The sequence below is a fragment of the Sus scrofa genome, chromosome 4 (genome assembly GCF_000003025.6).
Source record: "Sus scrofa isolate TJ Tabasco breed Duroc chromosome 4, Sscrofa11.1, whole genome shotgun sequence".
NCBI lineage: Eukaryota > Metazoa > Chordata > Mammalia > Artiodactyla > Suidae > Sus > Sus scrofa.
Window position 1 is genome coordinate 108,950,875 of NC_010446.5, and position 17,955 is coordinate 108,968,829.

General features: G+C 42.3%; 1 protein-coding gene across 1 annotated transcript; it reads left to right on the plus strand.

The window, feature by feature from the left end:
* Positions 791 to 11,237, plus strand: LOC100620249 (gastricsin-like). Its single transcript, XM_003355248.4, has 9 exons — positions 791 to 946; positions 1,500 to 1,656; positions 3,276 to 3,393; positions 3,903 to 4,021; positions 4,974 to 5,173; positions 6,869 to 6,991; positions 9,617 to 9,767; positions 10,611 to 10,709; positions 10,939 to 11,237. Exons 1-9 carry the CDS (start codon positions 891 to 893, stop codon positions 11,089 to 11,091), a joined length of 1,176 nt encoding a protein of 391 aa, XP_003355296.1. The 5' UTR covers positions 791 to 890; the 3' UTR covers positions 11,092 to 11,237.

A 17,955-nucleotide genomic window follows, 5' to 3' on the forward strand; every position in this document is an offset into this window, starting at 1 on the left:
TGAGAACCTCCATATGCCTCAGTGCAACCCTAAAAAAAGACAAAAAAAAAAAAAAAAAGATTGTTACTCAAATATTACCTCTTCTGGGAAGCCTTTTTCATTCCACCAGGAGCTATCACTTCCTCTCTGTTTGCTTTGTAAATACTCTTATTTTCACTCATTCCTTCAACATCCATTTGAACGCCTAGAGTGATGGCATTCAAGGCAGATAGCCTCATAATTTGCATATGTGTCAATCATTCCATCAGGAATGTAAATATTTACATGAGAACCATTTCTTAATTATCTTTTTACTCCCAAAGCTTAGTGCAGAGGCAAACACAAAGTAGGCATTCAATGATTCATTAACTAATAACATAAAATAAAGAGCATAGTGTTTCAGGGACTATGAGAACCATGTATGGCTATAGATGAGACTGCTCAAAGGAAGAAGGAGGAAAAAGAGAAGTAGAGAGTATACAATAAACGTTTAAAAAAAAAGGCATGTGCCCTTTGGAGCCTAAGAGCAAATTGTTCCATTGCTCTGGCAGGACTTGCCAGCAGCCATTTCCCAGCTGACAAGTGTACCAGAATCCTTTGATCCCAATGTATTTTACATTAGTTATCACATCCTAATCTTTAGACTTCACCAGGAAAGATACTAAGTGCTTTTAAATTGGCTACAAAGTAGATATTCAAGTGCTTGATACTTGCCAGAGGAAAAAACAAACAGAATCCATGGATGTGTAGGGGCACAAGCTGGTACCAAGATAGGAAAGCCCATGTGCCTAGAGATGAAAAGCGAAAGGAGATCAGGGTATAAGAGAGAGACCTGATCTCCTTCTGTGTGTCCCAACCCTTGGGTCTGCCACTGTGTCCTGTGTGTTGGTGGACAGTGGAAAATCATCACTATGAAGATCCTGGTCTTGGTCTTGATGTGTCTATACCTCTCAGAGGGCATGGAAAGGTGGGTACTGGGATTTAGCCTCATCGTGAATTTCAGCCCGAATGAGCAGGACAACCCAGGAAAGAGCAAAGGACTTTACCAGCAGTTCTCTTGGAAAGGCTGTCTGGTTGTTCCTTAACACCAAGAACTGAATGAACACCTGCCGTGGGCCAAGACCCAACTGGATGGTGTGTGTGTGTGTGTGTGTGTGTGTGTGTGTGTGTGTGTGTGTGTGTGTGTGTAAGAATGCGTTGGGTGTTTTGTTACTTAAGAAGGAAGAATACATGATCCCTGACCCATGCTTACAGGAGGAACTGGGAAGAAACAGATGTTTTGTTCTTTAGAAACAACATGTAAATACAAAACTCAAATATATGGTGTAGTGTATTTCTCTGCTGGGAAGGCTTTACTGACTGCGACGGTCAGAACTTGCTAAAATCTGACAGCATGACCTAAAAGAGCCCCTTTTAAGTAAGTATTGAATACATTTGAAAACTCCAGGTCAGATCATTGAAGGGGCTGCTGCAACAGGATATGTGAAGCACATTTCTTTTCTTTACCCTATTCTGTGCAGAATCATCCTGCGGAAAGGCAAGTCTATCCGTGAGGCGATGGAAGAGCAGGGTGTGCTGGAGAAATTCCTAAAGAACCGCCCAAAGATTGATCCAGCTGCCAAGTATCATTTCAATAACGATGCTGTTGCTTATGAGCCCTTCACCAACTATCTGGATGTGAGTGAAGGGGAAGGTTGTATCCATGACCCTCAGCTAATAACCGTTCTCAGACACTCATTTGTACCTCTCATTAGCTCTGATTTTGGACTGGTTACTGAATCTAAGCCTCACCTTCCCATGCAAAGTATCTGCAAGAGTTACGAGTTGGTGCTATGGAATGGTATAGCAGTTCCTTTTCTTTTCTCTGTTCCTTTGATTACTGGCTCAATCCCCCAAACCTCCTCACCCCTGCCTCTGTGATTAAGAGATTCATAGCGGGACTATTCAAGTCAATTAAGAGATTGAAAGACTGTCCCAGCAATGAGCTGCAGGGGAAAGAAGGAAAACACACACAAGTCCCCCAGGCAAAATCTCCAGTGGCTGCAGACACTATACACCTCCCTTTTCTGGAAAGATATGCAGGTACCCAGAGCAATTATTTGAATGCTCTTGAGGCTACTGTATCTGCACAGGACATCTTAACACAAATAGACTCTTAGAGCTGGAAGCCACACCTTAAGGATCTCTTACATTTTATACATGGAGGAACTAGAGGCAGGTAAATGACATGACTGGTCCCAGTTCCATTTTTTTTACATGCAGCATTTAATTAATTAATTAATTTTTATTACTTAATGCTTTTTATGACATTTATAGATATACAAAAATCATCACAACCAAATTTTACAGCATTTCCATCCCAAACCCTCAGTGCATCCCCCCAACCCCAAACTGTCTGCTTTGGAAACCATAAGTTTTTCAAAGTCTGCGAGTCAGTATCTGTTCTGCAAAGAAGTTCATTGTGCCTTTTTTTTAGATTCTGCAAGTAAGTGATAGCATTTGATGTTGGTGTCATTGTCTGACTGACTTCACTTAGCATGATAATTTCTAGGTCCACCCACATTGCTGCAAATGCCGTTATTTCTTTCCTTTTAATGACTGAGTAATATTTCATTGTGTATGTGGTACATATACCCAGTTCAATTTTAAATAAAACTGCTTCTCAGTGAAATTCCCTTGCTCTTCATGCTAGCTCTCACTCTAGCTCTCTTTGCAAGTGTGTGACCAGGAAGGAGGAGAATGGTGGTGGAAGCAGCTGACACTGGAAGAGAAGGGGAGACAAGGGCATTTGAATGTTTACGTGTGTGTAAGTGTGTATGTGTGTGTTTGAGAGACTTTGCGTGTGTGTATGAGAAGTAGTGGGAAAAGAGAAAAAAGCAATTCTTCTCGGTCTTTGGGTATTCTGGCACAGCACTGTAAATCCATGGAGGTATCACCTTATTACAAAGTAGAAAACATTTATTTTTTATTTTTTTGAATAGTGATTTTTATTTTTTCCATTATAGCTGATTTACAGTCTTCTGTCAATTTTCAACAGTACGAAACATTTAGAAGAAGACTGTCGTCTTGTGTGATTAAGTCTCAGCTGGTCAAAGATTTGCAATTGTGAAAAAGTGGAATGTTGAGAGTATCTGGCTCCAGATGGAAAGGAAATCTTGTGGGAGAAGCTTCTTATTCCCCAAGGAAATCATGGGAGGAAAATATGGCTTCAAGTGGGCTACCTTTTTCCCCATTCTTAGGACAGGGCTTGCTTAAGAATTGGCTGCTTAATGAGGGTGACAAACCTTTCTTTGCAGTCTTTCTACTTTGGGGAGATCAGCATTGGGACACCACCCCAAAATTTCCTGGTTCTCTTTGACACGGGCTCCTCCAACCTGTGGGTGCCCTCCACCTACTGCCAGACCCAGGCCTGCTGTGAGTATGCCACTAGCATCACCACCCCCACCCCCTGGATGGGAGTAGAGGGAGGGGCAGAGACAGGATTGAGCACAGGCTTATGATGCCAAGTTCAGAGTTCTTGGTGCATAAACATCATCTCATCCTCCTTTAGTTAGAAACACCTGGAAATTTTGCCCCTGGTCTATATCTCAGAAGTGCTAACAGTTCTGGAGAGAGACAGCAGAAATAGACGGAGGCTTCTATTCCTTTCTACATTGTTCCTTTCCCTCCGCTCACTCCTGTGGGCTGGAATCCCTGGCACTTTTGAGATCATCCCCCAGGGATGGCAGGTTGGAAGGAATTTGGTCAACATACGTTATCCAAGGAGACAGAATTTTCTGGGGCTAACACAGTTTGTCTCCAGTACAAAGGAGCTGCAGTTAAGGGCCTTATCCCAGCCTTGGTCTGATGATCTCAAGTAAGTTGTCTCCAAGTATTTTGGAAATTTGTGGTTGATACTAATCTTTCATTTTGTCTTTCTACAGCCGATCACCGTAGGTTCAACCCCGACCAGTCCTCCACCTTCAGAATCAATGGGCAAACCTATACACTGTCCTATGGAAGTGGCAGCCTGAGTGTGGTCCTGGGATACGACACTGTGACTGTGAGTGATGTTCTCATAGCTCCTGAGGGTTTGTTGTTTGCCTGTTTTCCAGAGCCTTAAGCCGTCCGAAAAATCCATGATTACTAATTTGGTACAACCTTCCCAGAAGTTGGAAAGAATGTCAAAGTCCATCTTATTCAATTCCTCCCAAGACAGGAATGGCTTCCACAGCAGTCCTGACTACAGAAAGCTCTTTATATGGTGCTAAGATTGCTGCGTCTTGTGACTTTGCTTACTGATCTTAACTCTGCCCACCACCCCGAGAACCACATAGAATAAATCTGCTCCCTCCTACACACACTGGTTCACTTTGCATATTTGATGATATGTCCTTTCACCGTTTTTTTTGTTTGTTTGTTTGTTTTTTTGCCTTTTAGGGCCGCACCCGCAGCATGTGGAGGTTCCTAGGCTAGGGATCTAATCGGAGCTACAGCTGCTGGCCTACACCGCAGCCACAGCAACACCAGATCCAAGCCACGTCTGTGACCTACACCACAGCTTACGGCAATGCCGGATCCTTAACCTGGTGAGCGAGGCCAAGGATTGAACCTGCAAGCTCATGGTTCCTAGTCAGATTCATTTCTGCTGCAGCACAACAGGAACTCCCTTTCACCATTTTCTTAGTTCTTCATATCTAGCTCCTAAAGTTCTCTGTTGTTATTGCACATGGATTGTTCAACATAAAATCGGTAACTGTCCTTTCATGGTGCATGGAAGTGGAAACTAGAACTCCAGAAAGTAACTGCTCTGCTTCCCCAACACTTGCTTTTTCAAAGACATGCATGGTTAGGGATGCTGTTGCTCTTTCACCTTCCACTCTCATGTTTGAGCTCAGCATGAAAGAAGCCAACTTCCTTTCTGGGGAGAGGTTCTAGATTCCAAACCCTGGACACCTAAGTCTGGAAGGTTTGGCCCACCTGAATTGTCATGCTCTTCTCTCTGCTCACCCCAGGTTCAGAACATCGTCATCGATAACCAGGAATTTGGCCTGAGTGAGAGTGAGCCCAGCGATCCTTTCTACTATTCATACTTTGATGGGATCCTGGGAATGGCCTACCCCAACATGGCAGTGGGGAATAGCCCAACAGTCATGCAGAGCATGCTGCAGCAGGACCAGCTCACCCAACCCATCTTCAGCTTCTACTTCTCTCGGTAAGAACACTTGTCCTGGGAAGCACTCATCAAATGAGGCTCTGATGGGCTTTGGACAACTCAACATAAGATAGAGACCAAATTTCAAAAGTTTTCTGGACCTCCCGTTGTGGCTCAGTGGTTAACGAACCCGACTAGTATCTATGAGGATGCAGGTTTGATCCCCAGCCTCGCTCAATGGGTGTTGCTGTGTGCTGTGGTGTAGGTCAAGACATGACTCGGATCCTGCATTGCTGTGGCTGTGGTGTAGGCTGGCAGCTACAGCTCTGATTGGACCCCTAGCCTGGGAACCTCCATATACCGTAGGTGTGGCTCTAAAAAGATAAAAAGACAAAAAAAAAGTTTTCTGATACAATGAGTGTAACTTGCTATATACAATACATGTATTTCTGAAAACTCGTAATTGCATTTTGGGGAGAATTTTATTTTAAATGCACTGAAAGAATTTTTAATTATGGCCATAAGCTATATGAGGACTCTTTTCTTAAAAATGAGTAATGTTGGGAGTTCCCAATGTGGCTCCATGGTAAGGAACCCAACTAGTATCCCTGAAGACGCAGTTTGGATCCCTGGCCTTGCTCAGTGGGTTAAGGATTTGGCATTGCCGTGAGCTGTGGTATAGGTTGCAGATGTGGCTTGGATCTGGCACTGCTGTGGCTGTGGCATAGGTCTCAGCTGTGGCTCTGATTTAACCCCTAGTCTGGGAACTTCCATATGCTGCACATGCAGCCCTAAAAAGCAGAAAAAAAAAAAAAAAGAGTAATGCTCCCTCAACATTTGTTTAGTAAATCTGGAGATTGCTGTATTAGTACAACTGTAGAGTGACTGAACAAGCTACATGAGCATTTACTTGTAGAGAGGACAGAAGTGGAGACATGGAATGATAATTAAAACACCTCTGCCTTTATAAAGTGTTCTTGTAGCACTTATTTCCAAAGACATCTCAAAAATCCTGTGATTAGCTCAGTTTTGCCACTGAGGCAATGGAGGCTCAAACAGGTTGTTGATGTTGAGCAAAGTCAATCACAGGTAGTTGGGAAGCCAAGACTCAAGTTCAAATACTTTGATCAGAAATCTAGTACTAAAAAAAAAAAAAAAAAAAAAAAAAAAAAGAAGAAAGAAATGAAATCTAGTACTTTTTCTACTCCACCTGGCCTTGAACTTTCATGGAAAATCTACTCCATGATCTTTTTTTCTTAAACACACGATACTCAGGGCACCTGATCCAAGGGTCTTTCTGTGATGACTGGAAGGCCCAGGTAGTGAAGACAGGCAACCTAGATCCTCTTAACATCATCCAGTTACCAACCTGACCACGATAGGCACACCCCATCATAGCACACCTGGGATCTCTCCCAGCCCCCGTTCCAGGTACTCTCAGAGGGGTTTCTTCTCTTCACCTTGTCCAGGGAAGGTTCCTCTGGGATAGTTGTATAGTTTGTTTTCAGGTGCCTGTCTTCTCTTTCACAACACACTCTGTGTTTCCAAGTGTCTGATGCTTTGGGTGTTTCTCTGAGAATTCTCCTCTCTGGACCTGGAGCCAGGTGGAGTCTGAGAAGCAGTACAGAAGACAGCACAGCTTTGTTCTACGGTCCCTCTGGGTCTGGGGAAGAGAGGGAAGGCGAGAGGGGAGAGGGGAACTGCCTGACCCACTTGTGTTGTGGAAACTCAGCGCTGTTGTAACTTTCTCCCCAGCCAACCAACCTATGAGTATGGTGGAGAGCTCATCCTGGGCGGTGTGGACACCCAGCTTTATTCTGGTCAGATCGTCTGGACCCCTGTCACCCGGGAACTGTACTGGCAGATTGCCATCCAGGAGTAAGTAGAGTGGACGGTTCCTCTGGATTATGCACCCTCGTGGGGTGTTCCTCCAGTGTGACACTGTTTCCTGTTCCTGTCATGGCACAAATTTCTTAAAGAATCACCAAAGCCTCAGGCTGAGGTGGTCCTGGAGCTCAGTAGACTCTGGCATCTAGCTCTTTTTTTAATTTTTAATTTTTTAAATTGAAGTATAGTGACCCAGCTGTACTTCAATTTAACTTTGCTGTACAGCAGAAATTGAAGGACACTGTAAATCATCTATACATTAATAAAAATTAAAAACAGTTTAATAGATTCATAATATTCTAAGGTATGAGTATACTAGTATTTGAAGTTATTCTATTGTTAAACAGTTTTTTTACAATTTTAAAAATATTATTTCAATAAATATCTATGCACACAAAAAATAAATTGAAGTATAGTTCATTTACAATGCTGTGATAATTTCAGCTGTTCAGCAAAATGATTCAGCTATACATACAAATATATCTATTCCTTTCAGAGTCTCTTCCCTTATAGGTTATTACACATTATTGAGGATAGTTCCATGTTCTATACAGTAGGTCCTTGTTGGTTATCTCTTTTGTATATAGTAGTCTGCATGTGTTAAGCCTAAACTCCTAATTTATCCCTCCCCATCCCTTTCCCCTTTGGTAACCATAAGTTTGTTTCTTATGACTGTGGGTCTATTTCCGTTTTGTATGTAAGTTTATTTGTATCATTTTTTTAAGATTCCACACATAAGTGCTATATATGACATTTGTCCTTCTCTGTCTGGCTTACTTCACTTAGTATGATAATCTCTAGATCCATCCATGTTGCTGCAAATGGCATTATTTCATTCCTTTTTTATGACCAAGTAATATTCCACTGTATATTTGCACCATATTTTCTTTACCCATTCCTCTGTCAGTGGACATTTAGGTTCCTTCCATGTCTTGGCTATTATAAATAGTGCTGCAATGAACATTGTGGTGCATGTATCTTTTTGAAATATGCTCTTTTCTGGATATACACTCAGGAGTAGGACTGCAGGGTCATCTATTTTTAGTTTTTTAAGGAGTCTCCATGCTGTTTCCCATAGTGGCTCTACTACCAACAGTGTAGGAGGGTTCCCTTTTCTTCACAACCTCTCCAGAATTTATTAACTGTAGACTTTTTGATGATGGCCATTCTGACTGGTGTGAGGAGATACCTCATTTTAGTTTTGATTTGCATTTCTCTAATAATTAGCAAGGTTGAATATCTCTTCATGTGCTTTTTGGCCATCTGTTCGTCTTCTTTAGAGAAATGTCTTGTAGAGCTTCTGCCCAGTTTTTTATTGTTTTTTTTTTTTTTTGATATTGAGCTGTATGAGCTGTTTGTATATTTTGGAGATTAATGCCTTGTTGATCAAATCATTTGCAAATATTTTCTTCCATTCTGTAAATTGTCTTTGCATTTTGTTAATGGTTTCCTTTGTGGTGCAAAAGCTTTTAAGTTTAGGCAGGGTTTTGTTTGTTTGTTTGTTTGTTTTTTTACCATTACTCTAGGAGATAGGTCAAAAAAGATATTACTGTGCTTTATGTTGAAGAGTTTTCTGCCTATGTTTTTCTCTAGGAGTTTTATAGTGTTTAGTCTTACATTTCCGTCTTTAAGCCATTTTGAATTTATTTTTGTATACAGTGCTGGAGATCATTTTGTTTTCATTCTTTTTCCCAGCATCGCTTGTTGAAGACTCTGTCTTTATTGTTTATTCTTGCCTCTTTTATCACAGATTAATTGACCATAAATGCATGGGTTTATTTCTGGTTCCACTGATATAAATTTCTGTTTTTGTGCCAATACCATACTCTTTTGATGACTATAACTTTGCAGCATACTCTGAAGTCAGGGAGCCTAATTCCTCCAGCTCCATTTCCCTTTCTTAGATGGCTTTGGCTATTTAGGGTATTTTGTGTTTCCAAATGTGTGCTTTTGTTGAGTATCTGGCCCTTCCCCTAGGCTGTGGCATTTGTCTTCTTCACCATTGTATCTCTTAAGCCTTGTCATGTAGCCAGCACCAACAAATACACGGGGAATGAAGAGGAGCGGTAGAACATCGGAAAAAGTTGGACAAGGAATCAGGGACTGAATCACAGAGGACTTTATGTGCCACTTTATGGAGTTGATCAGCTACTACCTTATAGTGTTTGTCATGTCATAATGTATTATGTTGTGTTTTCTCAGTTAGAATAAGCTTCTTAAAAATAGTAAGTACAATTTACCCCTAACTTATGTCACTATGACCCCAATGACAGAATCTTGAACATAGTAGGTGCTCAAAATGTGTTTATTAATTAATTTCAAGCCCTGACTGCATTTGGCACCATGTGCTGGGCCCCATGCATGCAGATTAAAGAAGACAAGACAATCCCTGCCTGCCAAGAGTCAGAGATGGAGAGGTCACCAGTCCAAGACTGAGGCTATTATCCCAGGAACCACGAAGGCCCAGCAGCATTACATGGGCACATGTATCATAGGGTGGCCTTGCTTTCTGGAAGATGCAGAATGTTGGAGCTGCCAGGTTGGGTGGGTGAGGGGAGGACATGGCTCATGTTTGCAGCAGAGGCACCTGACTCTTTACCCTGGTGTCCCTCTCAGGTTTGCCATCGGTGACCAGGCCACTGGCTGGTGCTTCTCCCAGGGCTGCCAAGCCATTGTGGATACAGGGACCTTCCTGCTGGCTGTTCCCCAGCAGTACCTGGCCTCCTTCCTGCAGGCAACAGGAGCCCAGGAGGCTCAGAATGGTGATGTGAGTAACCAGAAGCCCAGAGTTTCTCTGCACATCTGGGCCTCAGCAAGGAGCCCAAGTGCAACTATTTCATGAGAGGGAGGAGGAAGGGTTGTGTGGGGACCTGAGCCTCTGGCAGGACAAAATGGTTGGGGACACAGGTTAGTATTTCACGCATGAACCTCCAATGCAAGCAAGGGTAAGAAGAGGGAGTAATACCAGCCCCATCCAGACTGTGACATGGGCTGGGTGGTGTCAGGAGGTGCTTCTAAAGCACTGCAGTTCCCAGGGGAATAGGTCAGCTTGGTCTGGCCACTGTCATTTGACTGAGTTAAATAGAGTCAGGACACAATGCACTTCTCCTTTCCACTTGGCTTTCTTCTTTTGCTAGGAAATGCACCTTTGGGTTTCACTCTGAGTAGCCTCCTGTCTCTATATCTGCTCCTTTTTGTACACATATCTGTAGTTTGCTTCTCCCTGCATGCAAGTGTGTGTGTGTGTGTGTGTGCCTGTGATGGGTATGCATCTACAATTGTGTGTCCATGCTTTTTCTCTGTAACTTGTGCTTTCTGGGGTTAGAATTTGTGTTCTGGACATGCCAAACTCCTTATGACCACATCTATACAAACAACAGACCATAGCTATACAAACACCACCTGAGAGCTGAGGTGTGTTTAAGGACAGGAGCCAAGAAGCAAGAGGCCTGGGACAGCATTATTCCTGGGAGTCAGGCCTGGCCTTCCGGTTCTGAAACAGCCCCTGCTGGAAGGTAGAGAAGAGAGTCTTAGAGGGCCAAGGGGGCCGGGCCCTTTGTCTGGACTCCCAGCCCCGGGCTCCTGCAGCATCACCCCTTCTCCCTCTCAGTTTGTGGTCGACTGCGACTTGGTGCAGAGCATGCCCACCATCACCTTCATCATCGGCGGGTCCCAGTTCCCTCTGCCTCCCTCTGCCTACGTCTTCAGTGTGCGTATTGACCCCAGGCTCCCTGGATATGCGGTTGGGTGGGCCCGGTGTCTCTTCTGTGTCCCAGTTCACATCGGAGCATCCATGGGGAGTCCCTGCGGGCAGGGCTGAGGGTGAACGAGAAGTCGGGGACCTCCAGGTGCCATGGGATATAGGGTGGGGGATGTTCCCATGGGGAAAGTCCTCAGCTGTGCCCCTGGTGATGTCCTCGTGTCCTCTGTCTCTTCAGAACAATGACTCCTGCAGGCTCGGGATTGAGGCCTCTTACCTGCCCTCCTCCAGCGGGGAGCCCCTGTGGATTCTGGGGGATGTCTTCCTCAAGGAGTATTACTCTGTCTACGACATGGCCAACAACCGGGTGGGCTTTGCCCTCTCCGCCTAGACGAGCGCCTCGTCTCCACCCTCCCCGAGGACTCTGGGTTGCCCTAATGTCTCTGTAGATGACGGCAGTATTTTAAACTGTCCTGATTCCTCCTGCTCACAAGAGTCTTTCTTCCTGAACTTAATAAATTCAGAAATCTTCAGACATCTTTGAGGCTCCTTCCAATAAAGAATTTGGGAGTTTGTTCTCAATTGCTAGCAATAGTTTGGGAGCTCTGCGGATCCGTGGGAGAGAAGAGGATGGGAGGCGACAGGCTGCATGCAGCACAGGCGTCAAAGATGTAGGGGTCTCTATGCGAGGAGCCCTGGTTGGAAGTTTTCACCCCTCCAACATTATTTTGTCTCCATTATTAAAAAAATATGTGAATCAGGGCAATGCTGAATCAAGAGTTTCAGAGAAGAAAACCAAAACGCTGAGAGAGCATCTCAAGCAGGTGCTCTGAAGACCAAATCTGATCTGAAAACAATTTGGTTTTTGAGGGGAGCAGCACAGTTTTAATGAATTGGCATGCTATCTGACATTTTTGCAAACCCCATTAGGCTCTAAATGTACTCTCACATGGCCTCCCATATTCACTTTAGGCCTGAAAGCATTTCAGTCTTACACCCTGGTCTTATTGCACAGAGGTAGAAACCAAGGAATAGAGTTGCAATCATGCAGTTAGTGTTGAAATTAAGATCCAGATTCAACGTAATACATATTTCTTATTATATTGCTCTGTAACAAAGTCTTCTGCGTGCCAGTTACTGAGGCATGCAAATATAAATGAAGCATGGCTCTGGCCTTCTAGGAATTTTTCAGTCAAGTGGAGATATTGTTGTTTTTCTTTTTTAAATTTTCTTTTTAATTTTTAAATTAAAATATTTTATTTTTGTTTTTTCCATTTTTATTGCGATGCAGTTGGTATACAGCACTGTATAAGCTTAAGGTATACAGCATAATAGATATATATCATGAAATGATTTCCTTAGTAAGTTTAGTGAGCATCCATCATCTCATACAGATACAAAATAAAAGGGAAAGAAAAAATGTTTTCCTCGTGATGAGAACACTTAGAATTTATTTCCCTAACAGCTTCCACATATAATATACAGCAGTGTTGATTGTATTTATCTGCTGTACATTACGCCCTCCATACTTATTTACCTTGTAACTAGCAGTTTGTATTGTCATCCAATTCCTAATCCTCCCACCCCTTGTGTCTGGTAACCACAAGTCTAATCTCTTTTTACGTGAGTTTTTAATTTGTTGTTGAAGAGTAATTGAGCAGCAATGCTATTTTAGGTCCTGGTGCACAACCATTAAAATGGTAAGAATGGGCGTGCTTGTCTTGTTATGTTATGTTAGAGGGAAAGCTTTCAGCTTTTCCCAATTGATTATGATATGGTTGAAACTTTGTCATAATAGGCCTATATTATGTCAAGGTATGTTCCCTCTATACCTACTTTATTGAGAGGTCTTTTTTTTTTTAATCATAAATGGATGATCTTTTCCTGCATCTATTGAGATGAACATGGAATTTTTATTCTTCAATTTGTAAATGTGGTATAGCACACTGACTAATTTTTGAATATTGAACCATCTTTGCGTGCATAAAATAAATCCCACTTGAACATAGTGTGATTCTTTTAATTAATTGTTGGATTCGGTTTACTAATTTTGTAATATTTTTTGTCTTTTTAGGTCCACACCCTCAGCATATGGAAGTTCCTAGGCTAGGGGTCGAATCAGAGCTGTGGCTTCCAGCCTACGCCACAGCCACAGCCACGCCAGATCCAAGCTGCATCTGTGACCTACACTGAAGCTCATGGCAATACACGTTCCTTAACCCACTGAACGAGGCCAGAGATCAAACCCACATCCTCATGTATACTAGTTGGGTTTGTTACCACTGAACCACAATGGGAACTCCAGTAATAGTTCATCAGCTCCTGAGTTGTCGGCTACATGAAAAACCAGAGGGGCCTCTGTGGTCACGAAGCATCATTATCCAGCGTGAAAGAAACATGTTTGGAATGGACCTGGATGGGCACACCGGTTAACTGGAGATTCCAATAAATAGTGAAGTTGTTTTCCTGGAAGAAATTCTGAGATCTGAGTTGACACTTAGCAAAGTCTTTTGAAAAAAAAAAAAGTGGAGTAGGGGAATCACGAACAACTACATCTGAGGGTATCGACTTGCTCGTTGGTCCTGAATGAAAAGCTCGTGCCAACAGGGAGAGATTACAGAGCATCGCTTTGCAAAGCAATAAAACAAATAATTTTCTGGGGCCAGTTGTTAGGTTGAGAGTCACGTCGCAATGGGATTCAATGCCTGATTAGGTTGTTAGCTCAAAACCTTTCAGCAAAGGCTAAAGAAACCTCTTTTATGCTCTAGGGGAAACTGCATCTCACCAGTTGTTTTTAAAGTCTTGAAAAAGCATTGGTGATCATCCTATTTAGAATAGACCAGGGACCATGAAACCATTTCACCCAGGTATGGGACGTACAGTTTAAATGATATGCCCTGAGAGTCAGCAGCTTGAACAGCAAGACAACTTATGGTGCCTAACATTCAAGAATTTCTCATTTGAGACATTGAAGTGGGCTGCTGAGGCAAATTATTGAACAAAAACCTAGAAAATATGCACTTTTCCATCTGACAGGATGCTATTTACAAAATTACTGGCTTGTTATGGTGAACTTGAGGCTAATTTTGCCTGTCAAGAAACAGCTATTGCTGAGTATCTCAGCAAAGAAATTAAATACCCAATATTTGGAGACTATATATTTATTTCTAGTCTAGCTAGGGAAAGAAGTAAAACTAGCGTTCTCTTCACTTTGAACAAAGAATCCTGTGGTCTTCGGCAACTCTGCTCTAATCATTGGTGAAAGATATCCTCCTACCTCTAATATGGTTTGGTTTGGTTTGGATTTAAGATGAGAAGAATTTTTTTTTTTTTTGTCTTTTTGTTGTTGTTGTTGTTGTTGTTGCTATTTCTTGGACCGCTCCCGCGGCATATGGAGGTTCCCAGGCTAGGGGTTGAATCAGAGCTGTAGCCACCGGCCTACGCCAGAGCCACAGCAACGCGGGATCCGAGCCGCGTCTGCAACCTACACCACAGCTCACGGCAACGCCGGATCGTTAACCCACTGAGCAAGGGCAGGGACCGAACCCGCAACCTCATGGTTCCTAGTCGGATTCGTCAACCACTGCGCCACGACGGGAACTCCCGAGAAGAATTTTTTTTAATTTGACTTTATTTTTTATTTTTTATATGTTATTTTATTTTTTAATGATTTTTATTTTTTCCTTTATAGTTGGTTTAGTGTTCTGTCAGTTTTCCACTGTATAGCAAAGTGACCCAGTCACACACACACACACACACACACACACGCACACGCACACGCACATTCTTTTTCTCACATTATCCTCCATCATGTTCTATCACAAGTGACTAGATATATAGTTCCCTGTGCTATACAGCAGGAGACTTTAGTTTTTAATTGTAGTAAATGTTTTCTTATTTTTTTAAAAAAAAACTTATTGGAATATAGCGGAGTTACAATGTTGAGTTAGTTTCAGATGTACAGCAAAGAGAATCAGATATATATATATATATATATATATATATATATATCTCCATTCTTTTTCAGTTTCTTTTCCCATATAGGCCACCATAGAGTGCTGAATAGCTGTCTGAAAACTAAGCATAGAACTACCATATGATCCAGCAATTCCACTTGCATATATCCAGAGAAAACGATCACTGGAAATAATACATGCACCCCAATACTCATTGAAGATGAAAAGACTTTTCTGACCTCGTGTGTTTAGATGTTTCCTCAAAGTGTTCATGGATTGCCATTGATAGTGTTTCTGTTGTTTTGTGTGTAAGCTGCATCACTCCAGAGCCTCCCTGCCCCCACCCCGCCCTGTGCCCACACCTCCCAGGACGTTCTGTGAAGGCAAAGCTGATGGGATCTTTGGGGACTCTGATGATCTACCCAGGTCTCTTGAGTATATCAATGGTGACATTGTGGCCAAAAGGTGTCCACAGGGCCTTGTGTTTGACCAAAGCTATAAGGGCGGTAACTCACTGGCCTTGAACAGAAAGAATGGGGCTGGGAGAGAACTGAAGCTTCCTGCAATTTGTTTCAATGCGATAAATACATGATACATTGCTTTGCCAATTATTCATAATATTCTCTTTATTTTATTATAGCTTAGAAAGTTATCTTCCTGTGGTACACCCCCCACCCTGCCCCAAGGAGAGAATTTAGCACACAGAACCCTTTCGTTCATAGCTTGCATCCTACAAGAGAATGCACTTGTAGAATGCCTAGAAAACACATTTTATTTTTTTGTCTTTTTAGGGCTGTACCTGCGGCATATGGAGGTTCCCAGGCTAGGGGGCCAATCGGAGCTGTAGCCGCTGGCCTACACCACAGCCACAGCAATATGGGATCTGAGCCGCATCTGCGACCTACACTGAAAACTCATTTTAAACAAACAAATTCATTACCTATTTATAGTGAACGCAAGTAAAGAATATCTTTGTTTTTAGGATTCATTATTTCTCAAACTGGGCCCATTATCTGCTGAATCAGCTCTTCCTCAAACCTTCTCAAAGAGGTGTTCTCTGATTCCCCCACAATTGCAATCTCCTTGAGCTTTGCAAGACTTCTTCCTGGGACATATCTAGGCCTTGCCCTTTGGCAGAGATTAGGTCACTTACCTACTCTCAACCTCGTTAGTATTGGCTCTCGTTAGTAGCACTTTATGATTTCCTCAATACTGTTTTAAAAATGCTTTCCTGGAGTTCCCATTGTGGCTCAGTAGTTAACCAACCCGACTAGTATCCATGAAGATGCAGGTTCAATTCCTGGCCTCGCTAGTGGGTTAAGGATCCAGCATTGCCCTGAGCTGTGATGTAGGTCAAAGACATGGCTCTGATCCTTCATGGCTGTGGCTGTCATGTAGAGGGGCAGCTGCAATGCCGATTCGACCCCTAGCCTGAGAACCTCCATATGCCACAGGTGTGCCCCTAAAAAAAAAAAAGGAAGTAAATAAATAAAAATGCTTTCCTATGGCTTATGCACACTCTTCCAACTTCTAACTGGGGAATCAGCTAACAATACAAAAATATGTATCGATGGCGATGAGCATTCTTTAAGTTACTTTTTCCCTTATTAAGGAGCCAGTACGGTGAGCTCCACTGCCTTCGTTTCCAGGATCACTGAGGATCCAGTTCCCATCCTACATTGTCAGTTCACATCAATTTGCACAGTCATAAAAATAGTTTCCAGAGCCTTTGCATGAGGAAAGCTCTTCATACTGAGTCTTCAAGAAAAATTTTTAAAAATCACTATTCTCCACTAAATCCAGAAATCCTCTAACCGTGTATCTTAATAATAACTACTGGGCATGCTTATTTCTATGTGTAAATAATTGTACACAATTTTTTGTTAATTTTCCAACAGTTAATCTTCACAACAGTCTTTTTTTTTTAAACTCAGTGAATTTTACTGTATCTATAGTTGTACAGCCATCATCACAACCTAATTTTACACTTCCATCCCAAAGCCCCAGCCCAACCCCCTCCCACCACACAGCAGGTTTTTATTTATTTTTTTCTTTTCTTATTTTTTCTTTTTTATGCAAGAATCTTTTAGAAAAGGTGTTATTGTTTGCATTTTACACATGACAAAACTGAAGCTTTGTGAGATTAAGTAACTTGACCAAATTACATCTCTAACAAGTGAGAGTATTCAAACAGAGCTTTATCTGATTCCAAACCCAGCGTCTCTGTCCCAGTGCTCTGCTATTTCTATTTTGGGCTGAACAGTAACCATATCTTCCTACCATGCCTGATTTCCAGGATACTGACCCCTTTACTATTCTAGCCAAGAGCTCACTTTAGACTTACCTGAATGTAGAATTGATATGTCGTTTTCTTTCCAGAGATTACCACTGATACAAAGAAGATTCAAATTATAAGCAGCTACTATAAAAATTTTATGCAAATAAAATTCATCTAAAAAATCTAGATGAATAGGTTCTAGAGATACGTGAAATAATCGAATTGACATAAAAAGTAGAACACTTAGACCAATAACCTTGGAAGATATCGGTGCTGCTGTTAAAAATATTCCCCAAAGCTGAAGTTCCCATCATGGTTCAGCAGAAACAAATCTGACTAACATCCATGAGGATGCAGGTTCGATCCCTGGCTTCACTGGGTGGGTTAAGGATCTGGCGTTGCTGTGGCTGTGGTGTACGTCACACATGTGGCTCGGATCCTGCGTTCCTGTGGCTGTGGTGCAGGCCGGCAGTTACAGCTTTGATTCGACTTCTAGTCTGGGAACCTCCATAAGCTGTGGGTGCAGCCCTAGAAAGACCAAAAAAGACAAAAAAAAAAAAATTCCCCAAAGCTACCAGAACCAGAGGGCCTATCAAACATTTAAGAAAGAATTAAGAATTTGCAAAGCATAGAAAATCTTTTCAATTTATTTACATTTCATCTAAACCTGATAGAGATAAAGAATCAGCAAATATTTATTCAGTAACTATTATTTCCCAGGCATTCTGCTAGGCCCTGGGGATCAGAAGCAAATAAGATATATAGATTTCTCTTCTTCATGGCTCTTCCAAACCATCAGAAACAAATTATATACCTAGATGAAAAAACTCAATGTAAAACATTTATCAATTTTCACATAACAATTCTTTTCTTTTCTCTTTCATTTTGGTCTTTTTAGGGCCTCACCAAAGGTACGTGGAGGTTCCCAGGCTAGGAGTCGAATCAGAGCTACAGCTGCTGGCCTACACCACAGCCACAGAAACGCTGGATCCTTAACCCATTGAGTGGGGCCAGGGCTTGA

Bases quoted from the DNA above. Each gene is read 5' to 3' on its own strand.
- LOC100620249 (XM_003355248.4), top strand. From the start codon at position 891: ATGAAGATCCTGGTCTTGGTCTTGATGTGTCTATACCTCTCAGAGGGC. The intron at 1,657-3,275 runs GTGAGTGAAGGG...CTTTCTTTGCAG, and splicing joins CCTTCACCAACTATCTGGAT to TCTTTCTACTTTGGGGAGAT. The intron at 9,768-10,610 runs GTGAGTAACCAG...TCTCCCTCTCAG, and splicing joins AGGAGGCTCAGAATGGTGAT to TTTGTGGTCGACTGCGACTT.